The following is a 15,843-nucleotide window of genomic DNA, read 5'->3' as shown; positions in this document are numbered from 1 at the left end:
ATATATATATGTAAAAAAAAAAGAAAAAAAAAAAAAAGAAGTGCAAACCAATATAAAAATGTAAGAAACGATTGACTGTCGCAGCGATCAGCCTCTCACTCACATAGCACCTCATGGTGATCCTAACATTGAAGGAATTGGAGAGGTGCACTAGAGTAGGAATTTATTAATTAATTATTTTCTAATTTTTTAACTATATGATTCTTTAGGGCACCCCCTTGTATGCTAGCATCACAAAGTGTTGATAATAATTTTGTTCACAGGAAAGCTTACTCGTCATGTTATTAATTATATAACATGTTTAATGAATCCGGTAGTTTTAAGTTATGAAAGAGATTCAGCAACAAGATTCTCACTTTCATCATTGTGTATATATAGTTACAAACATTTCAATATTGTGTTCAAGAGAAGTCTGAGGCCCCGTTCATTTCACCAATTTGAGTTTAGAATTCGAGTTTTACTACAGTAAAAAGCTTTCAGAAACAGTCACATCTAAATTTTTTGTTATAGTAAAAAACTCTCACATAAAATCACATCTTAACTCAAATTAAACATTTAAATCAGTGAACTAAATGGACCTTACTTTCGTGCATTCATTGCGTCAATATTAGATGAAGTTGTTGCTTTAAAGAAGCAATCGAATAATTTGTCATAATTCACTTTACGATTGTAAGACGTGGTAATCAAACGTATTTATAGGTTAGCTTGATGATATGTCCCATGACTACTGAGTACGTTGTTTTCACATTAGCTTTTTTGTATGTTAATTTTTTTTTTCCTTTTCATATAACTACTTGTTTACTATTTGTTAGAATATATTCCTCAAATATATGCTTTTACTCGTAGGGAACGAGATGTGTGCAAAAAGGGTGCAATCTTTTCAAGAGTTAAAATGTAGAGAGCCACAAAGTTGATCCCAAAAGGGAAAAATAATACTAAACTAACCTTCTAATATATCTACATTCATTACATAAATACCTAGAAAAAAAAAATTTTTTTCACCCAAAAAAAAAAAAAAAAAAAAAAAAAAAAAAACTCTTTATCATTATCTTTCATGTGTGCATGAAAATGAATTGTACTTCCTAATGGTTGTTTGTTTGCATAAGTGAATAACTTCCAAGCAAAGTAAACTAATAGGTCCACGACATACACAGAGTATCCCACTGGAGGATTATAAATGAGAACCTTCCTCTTAATTTCCTATAGCAATATTCCAATCAATTCATGTTCAAATTTTCAAATCATACAATTCCTTTACTCCACTAGTGTCTTAAACCATTCCAAATACATTACACTTCTCTTTCTTAACCATTATAGCTAATTTTAGGACATGGGCTCTTTGATAGGTCATGTGGCACCAGGACTTGGATTCTTCCTCATTGGCTTATGGCACCTCTTTAACCACATCAAGCTGCACGCCCTTCGGCCATCCTCCTACACCGCGCAGCCATGGTTCCCGGCCTCAAAATTCCGATACTCCGAGCTCTACCTCATCATGGTGGGCTCCACAACCTCCATAGCCATGGAACTCTTCGTCAGCCCTGACCGCCACCAGCCACTCGACATCGACGGGACCATCCCTTCCAACCATCTCCATACTTTCGAGCACTCCTCCATTTCCCTTTCCCTTCTCGTCTACGCGGCCTTGGTCGTCCTCCTAGACCGAATTTCTCCCAAAAGTACTCACCATGGCTTGATCTATTTCCTTGCCTCCATAACCTTTGCAGTAGAACTTCTCCTTTTTCATCTTCACTCAACCGACCACAATGGTCCAGAAGGCCAATTCCATTTCTTTCTCGAGCTTGTGATTTATGTTTCCTTAGTCACAACCCTAATGGGAATCGGTTTCCCAAATAGTTTCATGGTAAGTTTTGTGAGGTCTCTAAGCATATTCTTCCAAGGTGTTTGGTTTATGGTGATGGGGTTCATGTTGTGGACCCCGCACTTCTTGCCTAAGGGTTGCTTCTTGTCCGATGATGATGGTCGTAAAGTGGCCAGATGCTCAGGAGAAGAGGCACTTCACAGAGCCAAGTCGCTTATAAACCTAGAGTTCAGCTGGTTCTTGATTTTTATTGCAGTTTTTGGAATATTCTTCTACTTGGTTTTGCTTAAGATTTATGGTGAAAAGGCTCATTACTTTTCTTTGGCGAGGAAAGAAGAGAAGGGAGAAGAAGACTCGTATGATATTGAGTCCCAAAAGAATATCATATCATGATTTTCAATGATATTCTTTTGGGACTCAATTTGATATCCATGCATGCATATGTCTTAGTTTGGCATGCATGCATGGAGATTAGAATTAAGAAAATGTTTAAGGTAAAGTCATAAGATATCTTATAAATTACTTGTATGTCAACTTTGTACTATATATGCGTGTGTGTGTGTGTATCGTATTTAGTTTGGCTTGGTTTGAACAATTTAAATTTTTTTTAAACAATGTTTATCTGATACAAATCTATATTTTATTTTTGGTTTTTCGCTTTAGTTAGCGTAGAAAGTGTATAGAACAATGCAATTGATCAGAGGTTGAATGGGAGAAAATGCCTAAGTAGGAACCCATTGGAGAAAAGATTTTCAAGAAAATTTCAAGTTTAACAGTTTTTTTTTTTAATTTTATTATTTATATCACAACATAAAATTTTAAAGTCATTACAAAAAATAACTTATAAGTTAAAAAAACCCTGCATATTATAAAAATTAATCTGTAAGTTAAAATAATATGCAGATTAAAAAAATAACATACAATTTATGAAAAGATAATTTATAAATTATTAATGATATAAGATAAATTTATAATAATAATACAATTAAAATAATATTACTTTAATTATGATATTGACATTTTTGGTTTTCTCTCGAGATTTTTAAGGAGGGTAACTAAAAGAACAATATTTATAAAGATCAGTCTTTTGATCTGACAAAAAGTGTAGATGGAGATAAAGTGAGTTCAACACATACGTGTTTGATGGTGGCTGAGGGTATTTAGGACTTTTTCATTAATAGAAACGATATCAATTAAAGAGAGGAAAAAATTAAATGATAAAACGCAACAACCACCCAAAAGAAGTTGTATACCAACTAATTAAAAGCCGTCTAATTCGTTGATTTAAATTTGTATGTGATTTTATATGAAAATTTTTTACAGTAGTAAAAAAGTTAAATGTGATTATTTTTAAGAGCTTTTTATTGTAATAAAACTCGAATTCTAAACTCGAATTGGTGAAATGAACGAGACTCTTTATTGAAAAAATTGAGAATTTAGCTTTAAGAATGCATGAATCTAGATTTTTACATCTTATTCTTAATAAATATTTTTTTGTTAGTGTAATTATTTGATTAAAAAGATTATGAATCAAGAATAAAAAGTAAAAATCTAAATCCATATACTTTCAAAGAGTATTTATCAAGGCCATGTTCATTTCACCATTTGAGTTTAAAATTCGAGTTTTCCTCTCAGAAATAGTCACATCAAATTTTTTTACTACAATAAAAAATTCTCACATAAAATCACAGCTCAATTTAAATTAAAAACTCGAATCAGTGAACTAAACGATGCCCAAGATTACTCCTCTTTCTTTGATATTCTATATTCAATAGATTTGAAATCTCATTTATGCAAGTACTGAATTAGTATTTAGTACTCAAATTAAAAATATTCGCTTTAGTCTCTCTCCAAAGTTGCTTTTTGAAGCGCTGCGTTTGACCGGAGTTCCGATGCCGTCTACGGATGTGTCGCCAGGCTTTCGGCCCTGAAACTTGGTCCCCGGACTCATCTCGTCGTCGTCTTTTCCGTGTTAGTGGTAGTGTGTAGAGTGACACTTTCTTAGAGTAGATCTGACATGCTTTGGAAGTGGGGTGTTGTTCGTTTAGGTTGTTGCTTCTAACATGTTCACCCGTGATGGTCTTGCTCCCTTGGCATTTTGTTTCGTGTGGCCGTGGGCTTCTCTTGGAGGTGGTGTTTTCAATTGCCGGTAGCGGATGTAGAGGGTTAGTTTCACTTGCAGTTTGACGCTACTTTCTCAATCTTGCCTTATCTCCTTCAAAGTCATTTGTCTTTCCGGATAGTGCTCTCGCCAATTGCCTCTTCACCGGAGTTCTTTGACAACAGGTCTTGTGGTCGTTTTGTGTTTATGGTGTGTTTGCTTTACTTTAATAGTCGAGGCTTTCATCCCGTTGTCTTGGTTTGTTATTTGTGTTTGTTGGACTAGTATCTTGGCAGTGTTTGGTGAAACTTTAGTGCTACGATCTTTTGTCTCTCCATCGCTCAAAAACTTATCTTGTTGAGAGGGATTTTATCAAATAGAGCCTTAGGTGTGCTCGATCTTAGTGTGCTGAAGTATTCTCCCATTTTTGGGCCTCAAATGTATGTTCGTTCTCCTGCTGGGTCATTAGCCTTGTATTGTGATGTTTATTACTCTATTTTTGGTTAAATGTAAGTTTCTTGATATATGGGTTTTTATTAAAAAAAAAATTTAGTATTTAGTACTCACCAAAATATTATTTCTCTCTTTAACAAAGTACGCGGTTCTATATCCATAAAATAATACTCCCAACTACTCATAAAATTTTTTCAATTTTTCAAAAAAAAATATGTTTCTGATTTCCCGAGTTTTTTATTAATTGGAATTAGATGTGAGAGTTCGGGGTGCCCAGCAACCTAAAAATTTAGCAAACCGAGCAAAGCTTAAAGATGTGAGGGCTAACCCAGTCTGACCCTGATTTAAAATTTTATAAGACATTAAAAAACATAAAAATAGTGTTAAACTCTACCCGATCTGACTTAATTTGAATAAGTTTTTGGGCTCAAAATCTCAACCAGCTCGGTCCAAAAGTTTAAGCCAATTTAAGAGGTTCGGGTGGCGGGCATCGAGCTAGCCCATCTAGCTTGGTTTAAACTAGAGTTGGAATTAATCCCATCCCACCCATTAAAATGCTTCATAAACACGAATAAGAATGGGAATGAGAGAAACGTATGTTACTAATACAGACAAAACAAAACAGATGTAAATCCATCGAGGATGGGATGGCTACTCTTTGGAGCATTATAAAATATCAATGGGCGGTGGGCCACAACATGTGGGAGAGATGGGGATAGAGATAAGCAGCAGTGTTTTTCTTTTGAGACAAAACGACAGCGTTTCTTAAACATGACTTGTTATCTTTGATCCTCAAAAATAAGATTAAAGTTGGGAAATGAGAGAGAGAAAGTCAGCAGAAGAGAAACAAAAAGAAAAGAAATGCATACATCAAATGGTTTCCCATTCAACACTTTCCAAATTACCAGTAGTACTACTACTAGGTCTTTTCTAGTTCCCAACAAGGGCCTCTTTCTTGGGTTTGGGTTTGGAAATGGACACAAAACACTACTCTATTTCAGCAAAACGACATTTGGTTCTACAACAAAGGGAAGAAGAATTAGAAGGAGAAGAAGAAGAAACAGTCTGACTAAAACGACAACAAGATTGAGTGTTAGTGCTTCGCTTTTGGAGTCTCCTGTTTTATGGGCAGGTCGTCTTTGCATCTTCTATGCCCTCTTAAAGTCCGGTCTTGCCGGATCTCTCTCTAATCCTCTTCTTTCAGGTAAAAATCCCTTCTTTCTTTTCTTTTTTTTTTCAAAAAAAAAAAATAAAGAAATGGGTTTTATTTAATTGATGAAGTTGTTTTAGATTTGGAAGGAAATGGTGGGGATGGAGTTGGAGGTGAATCTGGTGATATGGGCTTCTCCAAGTGGCTAAATAGCATTCAAGCCAAACCAGGTTTCTTTCTTTCTCAGCTCTACTTGTTTCTTGCAGTGCTGCATAACCATGTTCTTCGCTTTTGATTCTAACTTATTTATAAAAAATTTAAAAAAAAGTGGACACAGTATATTATACATTTGGTGCCCCTCAAAACTTTAAGGGTCCGTTTGAATGTTCAAGTTAGTTATTCTGATTCATTGAATTTGATGAGAACTTTGTGAGGGAAGAAATTTTTTAATTTAAGTTTTTTATGAGATGAAAAATGTAGCAGAATGAGAATCATTCGAGTATAGGAACCAAACGAGGCCAAATGACTTGAAGAAGAATTCAGTTATTCAGATCATCATTTTCCATATAGGATACTTTTGGGTTGATAAGAACTGAATGTGTATAGTTCTAAGATTTCTGCCTGAAAAGTGCCAAAGTTACTAAAGAACATATTGGCATCACTGGGGCTTCAATATTTGTTTCTTGTTTGCAATAATAATGTTGGACCTGGGAGGCCCCACCCAATAGCTTAACTTTTAGAACTAGAAGAATTGACATCAAAGTAGGAGATCCTAAAGTTCAAACCCCTATAATTGCAATACTCTGAGACTCTTATCACGTGTTGGGCCTAATATGTTTTTGTCCCGAACTTGGTCAATTTAACATGTTAGCAAATTTTCTACACACTCTATGAGGAAAATAATATGAATAGCTGATATGTTATTTGGTGTTGAAATTTTGGATGTTGTTATTCTACTAGGTGCATTAATTAGGTGAGGATTGGTCTGAGGCTTTACCAATCTAGAATTCCTTTCCTTCTTTATTTGTTTATCTTTTTGCCAATTTGCACATTCTTAATTGAAGGCTGCAAATTTTTTTTTCTCCCATATAATATGGCTGCTAAGTCTCGATTTGTTTAATCAGTCAAAGAAGCAGCTGATAGAAGGAAATTAGTGAGCAAATGGCATCCCACAACAAAAGGAACACTCAAAAGGAACTATAGGGTGCCATCTAAATCAGAAGGAAGGCGACTTCTCAAAGCCATTGCATCCTTGTTGTCCGATGACGATCACTTTGTAGATGCCACTTCCCACAAGGTAGTACAACTCTTACTTTAATGGATGTTTTAAAAAAAAAATTGTATCTTTTTCCTCCTCGAGTAAGAGATTTGGGGTAATTTTGTAGGGTTGTCAAATTAGAAGGGAAAGCGCTCACGGGGAAAGTGTGTGTTGTAACAATGTGAGGGCATTGTTTGATGAGCTCCCAACTCCACACCTAATCGTCGAAATCACTCCTTTTCCGGCAGGGCCGCTTACGGAAAAGGATTACACCAAAGCAGAGAAATTAGAGAGGGTGCTCAGAACTGGCCCTTCTGTGTGATCCATCTTTAGAAATGTATGTTTCACACTTAAGCTTTGTACGTATGCCTCACTTGTACATAATGACATTATTGGCATGCCTAATGACATACTTTTGTCAGATTTCTTGTTTCAATTATTAGTAGAAATTCAGATAGACCTGTCTTAAGACGTTTATCAAGGTGCCGATATTGGAAAACAATTTGAAATATTTTGTCTGCGAAAAAACAGCTTCAAATTGGAAGATTGAATCTATCAGAACCCACGTCAATATGTTCAGCAAATGAGCAAGTGGAAGTGCCACCAGGCCAGTGCATTCACATAAACGCTGATATTGGACCACTCTTTTTATTTCTTGTTTTCTTAGTGGCATATTTGAGAGAACTTTTTGAACAAATGGACTTCTGAAGAATTGTCAGAGCCAAAGGATCTTTTTAACCAAGTAATAGAAACTTGATGATAGCACTCATTTTGACGATGATTCCAACCCTTCTCTGCACCAAAATTATGGAGCAAGAGTAACTGTCAAGTCCACAAGTCTCAAAAATGTCCGGTTCGGTTCGGTTCAGTTCGGTTCAAATATTAGAAACTAACTACTTCGGTTTGGTTTGAAATTTTCCCTCAAAAATGTCCAAACTAAACCATGTGCCTGGACTTGTGTGCACTCCAAATTTAACCATAATGTACTTTGATATTGTTAGATGCTGAAGAGGGCAATCAAGGTGGAAGCTTCACCTTCAAATTCAAGTCGAGGATAAGTGCTCCACTCTATTAGAGTATTCCTTACCTTTCAAGCTTTCAAATTTCAATGCATGAATAATACTTTAGGCTCCATTATGCGCGCCATTATGTGAGGGTTTTAGAGAAATATATGTTGATAGGACCTATTCTACCAATACCAACTAATTATTAAAATTATCATAATAAGACAGTTAATTGTTTACTAAACGTAAAGTTTTCTTCTTCAAAAGGGAATAGATGACTCAATTGTGAGTACAATAACTGATGATAGAGGGAAACGCAAATTCATTCCTTCGGGGTCTTTCTGGTAAATTTTTTTTTAAGAAAAAAAAAAAAACAGCATTCTAAATGACACAAAATTTAATCGATTTATGGATATGGATAGATTGTAAATTTGAAATATCTCATTTTTTTTATTATATTCTCCACATTGATTTTTTGAATTTGGCAAAGAAGCAAATATATATATATATATATAGATGAATTTTCAATGCTTACATTTCTATCAGTAGTTACTTCCAAATATAAAAATTTACTGAAGTGACATGATAAGAATCCGATTTCATAGGTAATATAACAAGTCTCAAGCAAGACCTGATTTTCCCTTCAACAAGGCCCTGAATCCAGTACTACAGATTGTTTTCTGTGTTTCTTCACCTTCTCGGAATCCCTCCCTGCAGCTGCTGGGATGCAATAGAAATGGAAGTGGGCGAGAACGGATCATAAAGTTGCTGCTCTCCAGGAGTAGAAGCTGACCTGCCAGAAGTAAAGGAGAGATTGTGGTTGAGCTGACGATTTTGAGCAAGTGGAGTTTCTGACCGCATCCTCTGAACAGGATAGTTCTGAAGCGGAACAGGATAGTTCTGAAGCGGAACAAGACTTCCTGGCCTAGAGGGCAGAGCACCTGGATAACCAGGCATTTGGGTAGTTGGGCTGAAGTTCCTTGGCCCCACTTGCAGGATCTGATTCCTCAGTGCTACGCCACTTGCATCCGGAAATGTTGGAAGACCAGGACCTAGAATCCCTGTCTGATTTCTGTACATATGAGGCTGAGGTTGAGGTTGACCCATGTTGTTGCCAACTTGTGGCCTTCGAAACACAGATAATGGCTGCTGTGATGGTGGAGGCTGCAAAATTGAATGTGGAGCGCTCTGAGTCCCAAATTGATTGCCCGTCCAGGGAACTGCCTGAAAGGCTGCATTTTGAGGTCGGCCAGCTTGAAAAGTAAAGTTGCCGGGACCCGGAGCTGTTGGCAAAGGTGGTGTAATAACAGGAGCGAAATTCCGCACACTTCCGGAAACAGAAGAAATTCCTGGTGAAGGATTCAGTGCAGAACCTAATACAGGCACAGGTACTGGTGTCGAGCTTATAGAAGCTGACAACGAAGGAGTAGGCCCCATTTGAGGTTGAAGAACAGACGGAAAACCTGGGTATGTAGGAGGGGGATTCAGAGGTGAAACTGAAATGGCTGTTGATATATTTAAAGGTGGAACTGCAGGATAAATCCCATTGGTAGGAACCATTCTCGGAGTCATCTGTGTCATGTTAATAAAGCCTGCAGAAAGTGGAGTATTCACAGGTAGTGACCCTGGTGGAAGACTAGAAACAGGTTGAGGTAGTGAAGTCATCGACGGCCCGGTGATTCCCATAGGTGGTAGTTGACTTCCAGTAGATGGAAGTGGAGCTGAAATATTATGAGCTTGAACTGGGGGAAGCTGGGGAGCTATTGGAGAAGGATTTCGAGTTGTCTGAGCCATGTACGGATGCTGCGGATATTGTCCAGGTGGCTGCAGTCTAGGGGATACAAGAGATTGGTTTTGGGGAAGTGAGTTGCACCCAGTAGGAAGTGGCGGAGGGCCAAACAGAGAATACATGTTTGAAGGTCTAAAAGTTGGAGTTGACATATGGGCAGGATTGTTGACAGGTGTTGCAGAAGAATTTGGCGAAGGAATAAAGCTGGAAGGTGGATGCAATGCGGTGTTCAGGGGGCCCGATGGAAGCCATTGACCAGGAGACTGAAACTGTCCTTGTGGAAGAACAAGTCTAGGTCCGTGCACTGGTTGTATCGCATAGCTATGACCCAAGTCATTAGTGGCAACATCCTGGCCCAACTGAACGTTTACATCATCCTCAGAAGCTGAATTGGAGGATGTGGAAGCGGGAGCAAGATTTCCCTAAATAAAACAACGAAAATATATTTATTGAAAAGCTTCAGAACATAGCTGAGCAATGTGAATCGGAAAGATATTGTAATCTCTCAAGTAATAAACTCACTGATACTGAGGTGATTAACAGCTCAATGACAGACACCGCTGCATCTACTTTCTCAAATATGTCGGCTGATATATGGACATATAAGTCTTCATAAGGACTGTGGATTTGATTCCCATCAGATGGTTTTATTTCAACCTGAAAAAAGAAATAAATAAAAGAACTTGTTAGTTTACCAATTCTCTGAAAAGCTTAACCTATTAAAAGGTGAACCAACAACAGTAACACATTCTAACCAAAATTCAACAGAATTACACTTTTAAATACAAAATAAGAAGACAATCCAGAGAACAAGAGCCAAATATCTTTAAGGAGATAAAGAAGGGATGAGATGATGAACTATATCTTCAATATTTCATGTAATTGATTTCTATATGGATTGAATTAATACCTTCTGTCCACCCTCTACTTTCATTCCATAGACTTGAATCTTAGCTCCAGTTTCCTGATTTTCCATGTGAACAAGAAGTGACATGAATTTTCTATTAGTACATCCCTGTGGTAGTAATGAAAAGTTTTGATATAAAATTTGGCAGTTTGTTTACCGATACTTCTTACCTTTTCTAGTCGCTTTTGATTATCACCTCCAGGTCCAAAAACTAGTCCAACAAAATTATATCCAGGATACTGTTTGACCTGAAAAGGCACAAGCAAAATGGTTTCTATTATTTACGAAAGAAAAGGCATAAAGCAAAATGATTTCTATAATTTACGAAAGAAAACATATAATAAAGAGACTATAATCTGCGAAAAGGTCAAACAAAATATAGACAACAGCCAAATAAAAATATAAATCCAAATAAAACACACAAAACACCCCAATTTTACCAAGTGTGTCATCCTACGTGAAACGTGTACTCTCATTATATGTTCAACTTAATACGTCCATTTCCAGATGTTATGGGATGACTTTTCAAACCTGTAGTGAGCTCGCATATGACAATTGAAAAACTTAAGAAAAAGAACTTGATTGTACTATCTGACCCCAAATATTTTTCCGTTTCAAAAACCTAAGTTGTCGGATTATTAAGCCCTCACTTTAATTGGACCTAACAGTCGGTAAAGCTTAAACTAGGAATCGGATTTACTTACACATATGAACTATTATCCATCTTAAGAATAGTTTAGAAGGTAGCAATTCCTCAAACCTAACCATACTGCAATTAACCCTTACTGGCTAGCAGTGAAAACAATGTGTTTCTTTCATTATTTTGTTAATCCTCTGAAACTTTCCTCTTCAGTCTTTTAGACATTTCATATTCAAGTTTTCAACGTTCAAGCATAAAATCTTTTTTTTTTTCTTTGCCTTCACCTAATAGCTTTAAATGCAGATGCAATCATCGAAACAGCCAATAAAAAATATACAAATCCCTGATGTCCATTTTCTCCATTCATCATTGTCATGATGAATTTCAACAGACAACTTCTACCAGAGCATATTTCACTCTTGACAAATTTTCCAACTTAGGTGTTTGGTAAACTGTGTATTATTGAATGCATAATGACGAAAGTAGACATACTTTATCACACATGTTTATAGTTAATTTTATTTCTATTTTTATGGTCAATATTCATAATATAAAAATATATTTTAAATTTTATCAATTAAAATACTTCTTAAAAATACATTACATTTATTCAAGGAGAAAAATTATTCATCAACTAATATTTATTATTGTTATTTTTAAGTATTTTGATAATTATTAAAAAATATTTGAAAGAAATTTAGCATAGCATACTTATTAAAGATTTTTAATTTTTAAAATAACTATTTTAGAAATATATATTTTTTAATTTGATATGAAAAAAGTAAAATAGGTATATTGAGAATTAAATTTTATTATTAAGGTTATCTTGGTAAATTTGGATAATTATAGCAGAAGCAGCTGCGTAAAAGCAATTCCTAACCTACTTCTCAAATTATGTTGTTTGACAGCAATGTTTAGAAGTTGCTAGACAAAAGTAGGATTTACCAAACACCCTAACCTGCTCTAGCTTCTTTAAAAAAGCTAAAAGCAACCTCTAAAAGCAATGTCAAATGGATCCATAACTCGATTCATACAAGATAATACAACCTTACTGCATTTACCGAGTCCAGATTACAATTTAACCATATGATTGTTCTACCTCTAGTATGTTCTTTGTCTCATAGACATGAACAAAACACCACTCATATCTTGCTACATTTATGTGCTTTTCCATCTGTTAGAGCCACTTGTAGTGTTGAGTCAGCAGTTAGTTAGGAATTAGTTTCTTAACAGAATTTGTTAGCTAACAGTTCTAGCTATTTAAAGACCTATTCAGTAACGAGAATTTCATGTTTTCAGCAATTCTTGTTATTCATCTTCTTTTAAGTTCCTTTACACCATCCAAATAAGCCAAATTGAAATCTCTCAGCGGAGTAAATAGAGCTTCAGAAAAGCCTATTATACTTACAGGTATGGAGACTTTGGCCTCTTTCAGCAACGGTTTATAATCAGAAGGGACGTCGTAACTTGGATTGAGTTTCAGTATTTCACCTGGAAATCATCAACAAAAACCTTAATTATCGTTTAGAGAACATAAGAGAGGCTGAATCTACGAAAAGACATGAACATACCAATCACTTCTCGCTTTTCGAGTTCCAATTCTTCTGCCTTCTATATCCAGAAAAATAATTATCAGTTCAAAAAAACATAGAAAAATTATTCTACCTCACTATCAAGATGACCAAAAAAAAAAAAAAAAGGATTGTTACCCATAATTCTACCTCACTATCAATTTGACATCCGGGTGATTCACGATCTGGACTTTCAGAACCTAGTGCTAGATCACCACCATCCTCAATCATTGATATTCCAGATTTGAGTTGTTGTGTAATTTGATCCACACGAGTCTGGAAAAATTTGTGCCACCACAGAGGCAGTAATATCACTTAGTGGCACCTGGAATGAGAAGCTTCTATGTGAACCATTCACACAGAAGAATAAGGCAAGGGACATTTCAATCTACTTATTTTCCTATGTTAGGAGAGGGGGAATCAACCATAGAGAATTAATGTTATGGAAGCCTAGAAAGTGGAACAGGGAGCGAAATACATAATCTTTGGAAGGAAATATTATTTGGACCATTATGTTAATGCTTATTAGAGGAGAACAACTTGCAAAGTACTGCTAATATACCTGATAAGCTAAGGCTCTTCCTCTCTTAACAGCAGCATCCTGTGTCAGATCAGGGCCCCATTTTGTTTTCCTTGGATCCTGTTTGGTACTTTCATCATCAAGCATACCATTGGCTCCGAGCTTTTTCCCTCCTCGGAATATGGGCACCAATGAACCAGACAACTTGTTTTTTGGTATGACAAATCCCGCCTTTGCAGCAAACTTAGGAACTTTTTGGCCGCTACCTGATGCTGTCGACGAAATAGTTGTTCCGGACATCTTACCGCACTGATGTTCAACTGCAGATCTAGTTCAACCTTGAAACTAATCCTATTCTTCATTCACCTTTGGAAAAGGATGACAAATACATTAAGCATTAATCAGTAATGATGAAATTAATCTTGAGAGAATGTTATATATGCTTAGACAAATGCAAAAGACCCCAACAAACAATAAAGACAATAAAATTGGTATAATCAATACATGTAAGTCCTATCCAACATGACAATAATAAGTTCAGTACTCCTACAAAACCTTTCTTGAAACATTTCACCAATGACTAAGGTTAATATAGAGAAGAATAACAAAACAAACACAAATTTCAGCTCTATAGGCAGAAACCATTTTTCTCGCAGCAAACTTTAAGCATACCAAACAGGCTCTCGAGATCACAAATTTCATTTAGCTATAAGTCTGCACTCTACAAATTTACTGTACCAAATGGGTAGTCTCTTTTCAAAAGCTATAATGTGTTCATTATGGCAGAAACCCTTACCTCTTTTCTTTTAGTTGGTCAATCATAAATGGGACAAGCAAAAGCAATGGAAACAAACAGAAATATGGTGAAAAAGACATGAAGTCATTATTCATATTGATAACAATGGACTTTATAAACATTATTCACAGAAATTTTGGTAACTATCCAATCAAGAAAATGGTAACCATAATTACACTAAACTGTGATTTCCATAACTTTTATTTCCAATTGTTTTTTAAGTTCAAAATACTGACTGAGAATAAAGGCAAAAATTATACTCTTAAGCCATCTTGATTTCAACCATTCGAGTAAAAAACTCTCAAAAACAGTCACCTAACTTTTTTACTACAGTAACTCAACTCGAATTAAAAACTCGAATCAGCGAACTAAATGAGTCCTTAGAATACTCGTCACAAGTGTTCCATTTTATTTTTATTTTTGGATTGAAAAACTCACGACATTTGATAATCAGAAAAATTAAACTTAGAAAACCAGATTGTAAATACAGCGCCAAGAATTGTGTAAAGATTAAAAACAAAACCATTTTCTTAATTCTTATAAAAGCACGCAAAAAAAAAAATGTAACTAGGCCATTGAAAGTTATTTATACATAATCCAGAATAACCAGTTTCCTTCATTTTCCCTCGGTTTTCCAGCAACCAAACAAAAAGGGACTTCCTTTATTACCAAACAAAAGAAACAAACCGAAACACATACAACAGAGAGAGAGAGAGAGAGAGAGAGAGAGAGAGACCTGGGTTTTGAGGTCCATGGCGGAGAAAGAAAGGAAGGAAGGAACGAACAAACGCCGCCTTTCGACTCAACTCCGATGGAACGAAGGAAAGCTTTAATCGAGAGGCGAGTACTCGGAGACTCGGACTGGGACTCACTGATGGACCCAACTACAAGCCCAATTATTCAAAGCCCAGCCCATTTCCACTACTTCACCCAAACTCCAATTTAGCACCACCCCCCAAATTCGCCAAAAGTTTATGGATTTGTGTTTTTTATTTCTTGATGACGAATGATTTTTTATCATTTTTGGATTCCAATACAAAAGGGTTACACTCACATAACATAATTGAAAAAATAAAGTTAAAATTGGGTTGAATTACCAACTTTAGGTTGCCTCCTTTAGTGTCACACCATACTATTAATCATCAAAAAAAAAAAAAAAAGAAGAAGTTTGTTTATTTTTTTGGCACTAATTAGGACTACTATTTTTCCTTTGGGTTCTATTAAATAGTATTTTTACCAAACTCAAAAAGTGAATTGTACTAGGCTTTAAAAATATTTGCAGAAAATAGTAAATTTATTAAGTACATAGAAAATTTACTTGATAAATAATTTATTTCTGAAGAAAAAATGATTTACTTAATAAATTTATTGTAATTTACTGTTATTTACTTTAAATATTTATAAAATGTCTCATTTACTTTAATTATTTACTGTAAAAGTTCTATTTACTTCTTTCAATACCTCAACGTTGAAACCTGAATATTGATTTACCATCGTACTAAGCCTGCAGCCACATTTTTCACGTACCACCTTGGTGTTAGGCTTTAACTATATTATGGCTATACACAACGGTTCAGGGTCCACCTATTAAAGAGTACATTGCCGTTACCTAACTGTATCCAGCTAAGTAGTAAATCAATTAATACCTATTTTCAGCAATATTTAAAGAGAAAACTTCAAATTTAACAATTATTTTTTTAAAAATTTTATTATTTATATTACTGCATAAAATTTTAATGTCACTACGAAAGATAATTTATATGTTACGAAAAATAATCTACAAGTTATAAAAAGATAACATACATATCATTAGTGACATTACGTAAATAAAA

At 35.2% G+C, this 15,843-nt stretch overlaps 3 protein-coding genes across 7 annotated transcripts; 2 read left to right on the top strand and 1 right to left on the bottom strand.

The window, feature by feature from the left end:
* Positions 1-1,221: 1,221 nt before the first annotated feature.
* LOC21399743 (transmembrane protein 45A) lies at positions 1,222-2,409 on the top strand. The gene has a single exon (XM_010102839.2). The coding sequence runs from the start codon at positions 1,331-1,333 to the stop codon at positions 2,213-2,215; it is 885 nt and encodes a 294-aa protein (XP_010101141.1). The 5' UTR covers positions 1,222-1,330; the 3' UTR covers positions 2,216-2,409.
* A 2,784-nt stretch (positions 2,410-5,193) lies between these two features.
* Positions 5,194-7,466, top strand: LOC21399742. Of its 3 annotated transcripts, none has more exons than XM_024168701.1 (5): positions 5,194-5,580; positions 5,667-5,756; positions 6,651-6,823; positions 6,912-7,121; positions 7,452-7,466. In XM_024168701.1, exons 1-4 carry the CDS (start codon positions 5,238-5,240, stop codon positions 7,104-7,106), a joined length of 801 nt encoding a protein of 266 aa, XP_024024469.1. In that variant the 5' UTR covers positions 5,194-5,237; the 3' UTR covers positions 7,107-7,121; positions 7,452-7,466. The 3 variants fall into 3 exon arrangements, with proteins under 3 accessions (XP_024024469.1, XP_024024468.1, XP_010101140.1); XM_024168700.1 differs by lacking the exon at positions 7,452-7,466 and adding an exon at positions 7,316-7,434; XM_010102838.2 differs by lacking the exon at positions 7,452-7,466 and having other exon boundaries at positions 6,912-7,312.
* An 811-nt stretch (positions 7,467-8,277) lies between these two features.
* LOC21399741 (leucine-rich repeat extensin-like protein 5) lies at positions 8,278-14,834 on the bottom strand. 3 transcript variants are annotated; one of them, XM_024168696.1, is made up of 9 exons: positions 14,748-14,834; positions 13,258-13,581; positions 12,846-12,971; positions 12,696-12,735; positions 12,533-12,615; positions 10,655-10,732; positions 10,488-10,541; positions 10,100-10,234; positions 8,278-9,999 (listed from the first exon to the last, which is right to left on the bottom strand). In XM_024168696.1, exons 2-9 carry the CDS (start codon positions 13,513-13,515, stop codon positions 8,479-8,481), a joined length of 2,295 nt encoding a protein of 764 aa, XP_024024464.1. In that variant the 5' UTR covers positions 13,516-13,581; positions 14,748-14,834; the 3' UTR covers positions 8,278-8,478. The 3 variants fall into 3 exon arrangements, with proteins under 3 accessions (XP_024024464.1, XP_024024465.1, XP_024024466.1); XM_024168697.1 differs by having other exon boundaries at positions 12,696-12,732; XM_024168698.1 differs by lacking the exon at positions 14,748-14,834 and having other exon boundaries at positions 12,846-13,020; positions 13,258-13,312.
* Between the last annotated feature and the right edge of the window lie 1,009 nt (positions 14,835-15,843).

This window comes from Morus notabilis, unplaced genomic scaffold (assembly GCF_000414095.1).
Source record: "Morus notabilis unplaced genomic scaffold, ASM41409v2 Scaffold1285, whole genome shotgun sequence".
Classification (NCBI taxonomy): domain Eukaryota; kingdom Viridiplantae; phylum Streptophyta; class Magnoliopsida; order Rosales; family Moraceae; genus Morus; species Morus notabilis.
The sequence above is the reverse complement of the archived record's forward strand: the minus strand, read 5'-3'. Positions and strand labels throughout refer to the sequence as shown.

Coding starts and splice junctions, on each gene's coding strand:
- LOC21399743 (XM_010102839.2), top strand. CDS start 1,331: ATGGGCTCTTTGATAGGTCATGTGGCACCAGGACTTGGATTCTTCCTC.
- LOC21399742 (XM_024168701.1), top strand. CDS start 5,238: ATGCATACATCAAATGGTTTCCCATTCAACACTTTCCAAATTACCAGT. Junction 5,581..5,666: donor CTCTAATCCTCTTCTTTCAG/GTAAAAATCCCT, acceptor AAGTTGTTTTAG/ATTTGGAAGGAAATGGTGGG. Junction 5,757..6,650: donor TAGCATTCAAGCCAAACCAG/GTTTCTTTCTTT, acceptor TTGTTTAATCAG/TCAAAGAAGCAGCTGATAGA.
- LOC21399741 (XM_024168696.1), bottom strand. CDS start 13,515: ATGTCCGGAACAACTATTTCGTCGACAGCATCAGGTAGCGGCCAAAAA. Junction 12,736..12,845: donor GATGTCAAATTGATAGTGAG/GTAGAATTATGG, acceptor TTCTGGATATAG/AAGGCAGAAGAATTGGAACT. Junction 10,733..12,532: donor AGGCCAAAGTCTCCATACCT/GTAAGTATAATA, acceptor GTGCCTTTTCAG/GTCAAACAGTATCCTGGATA.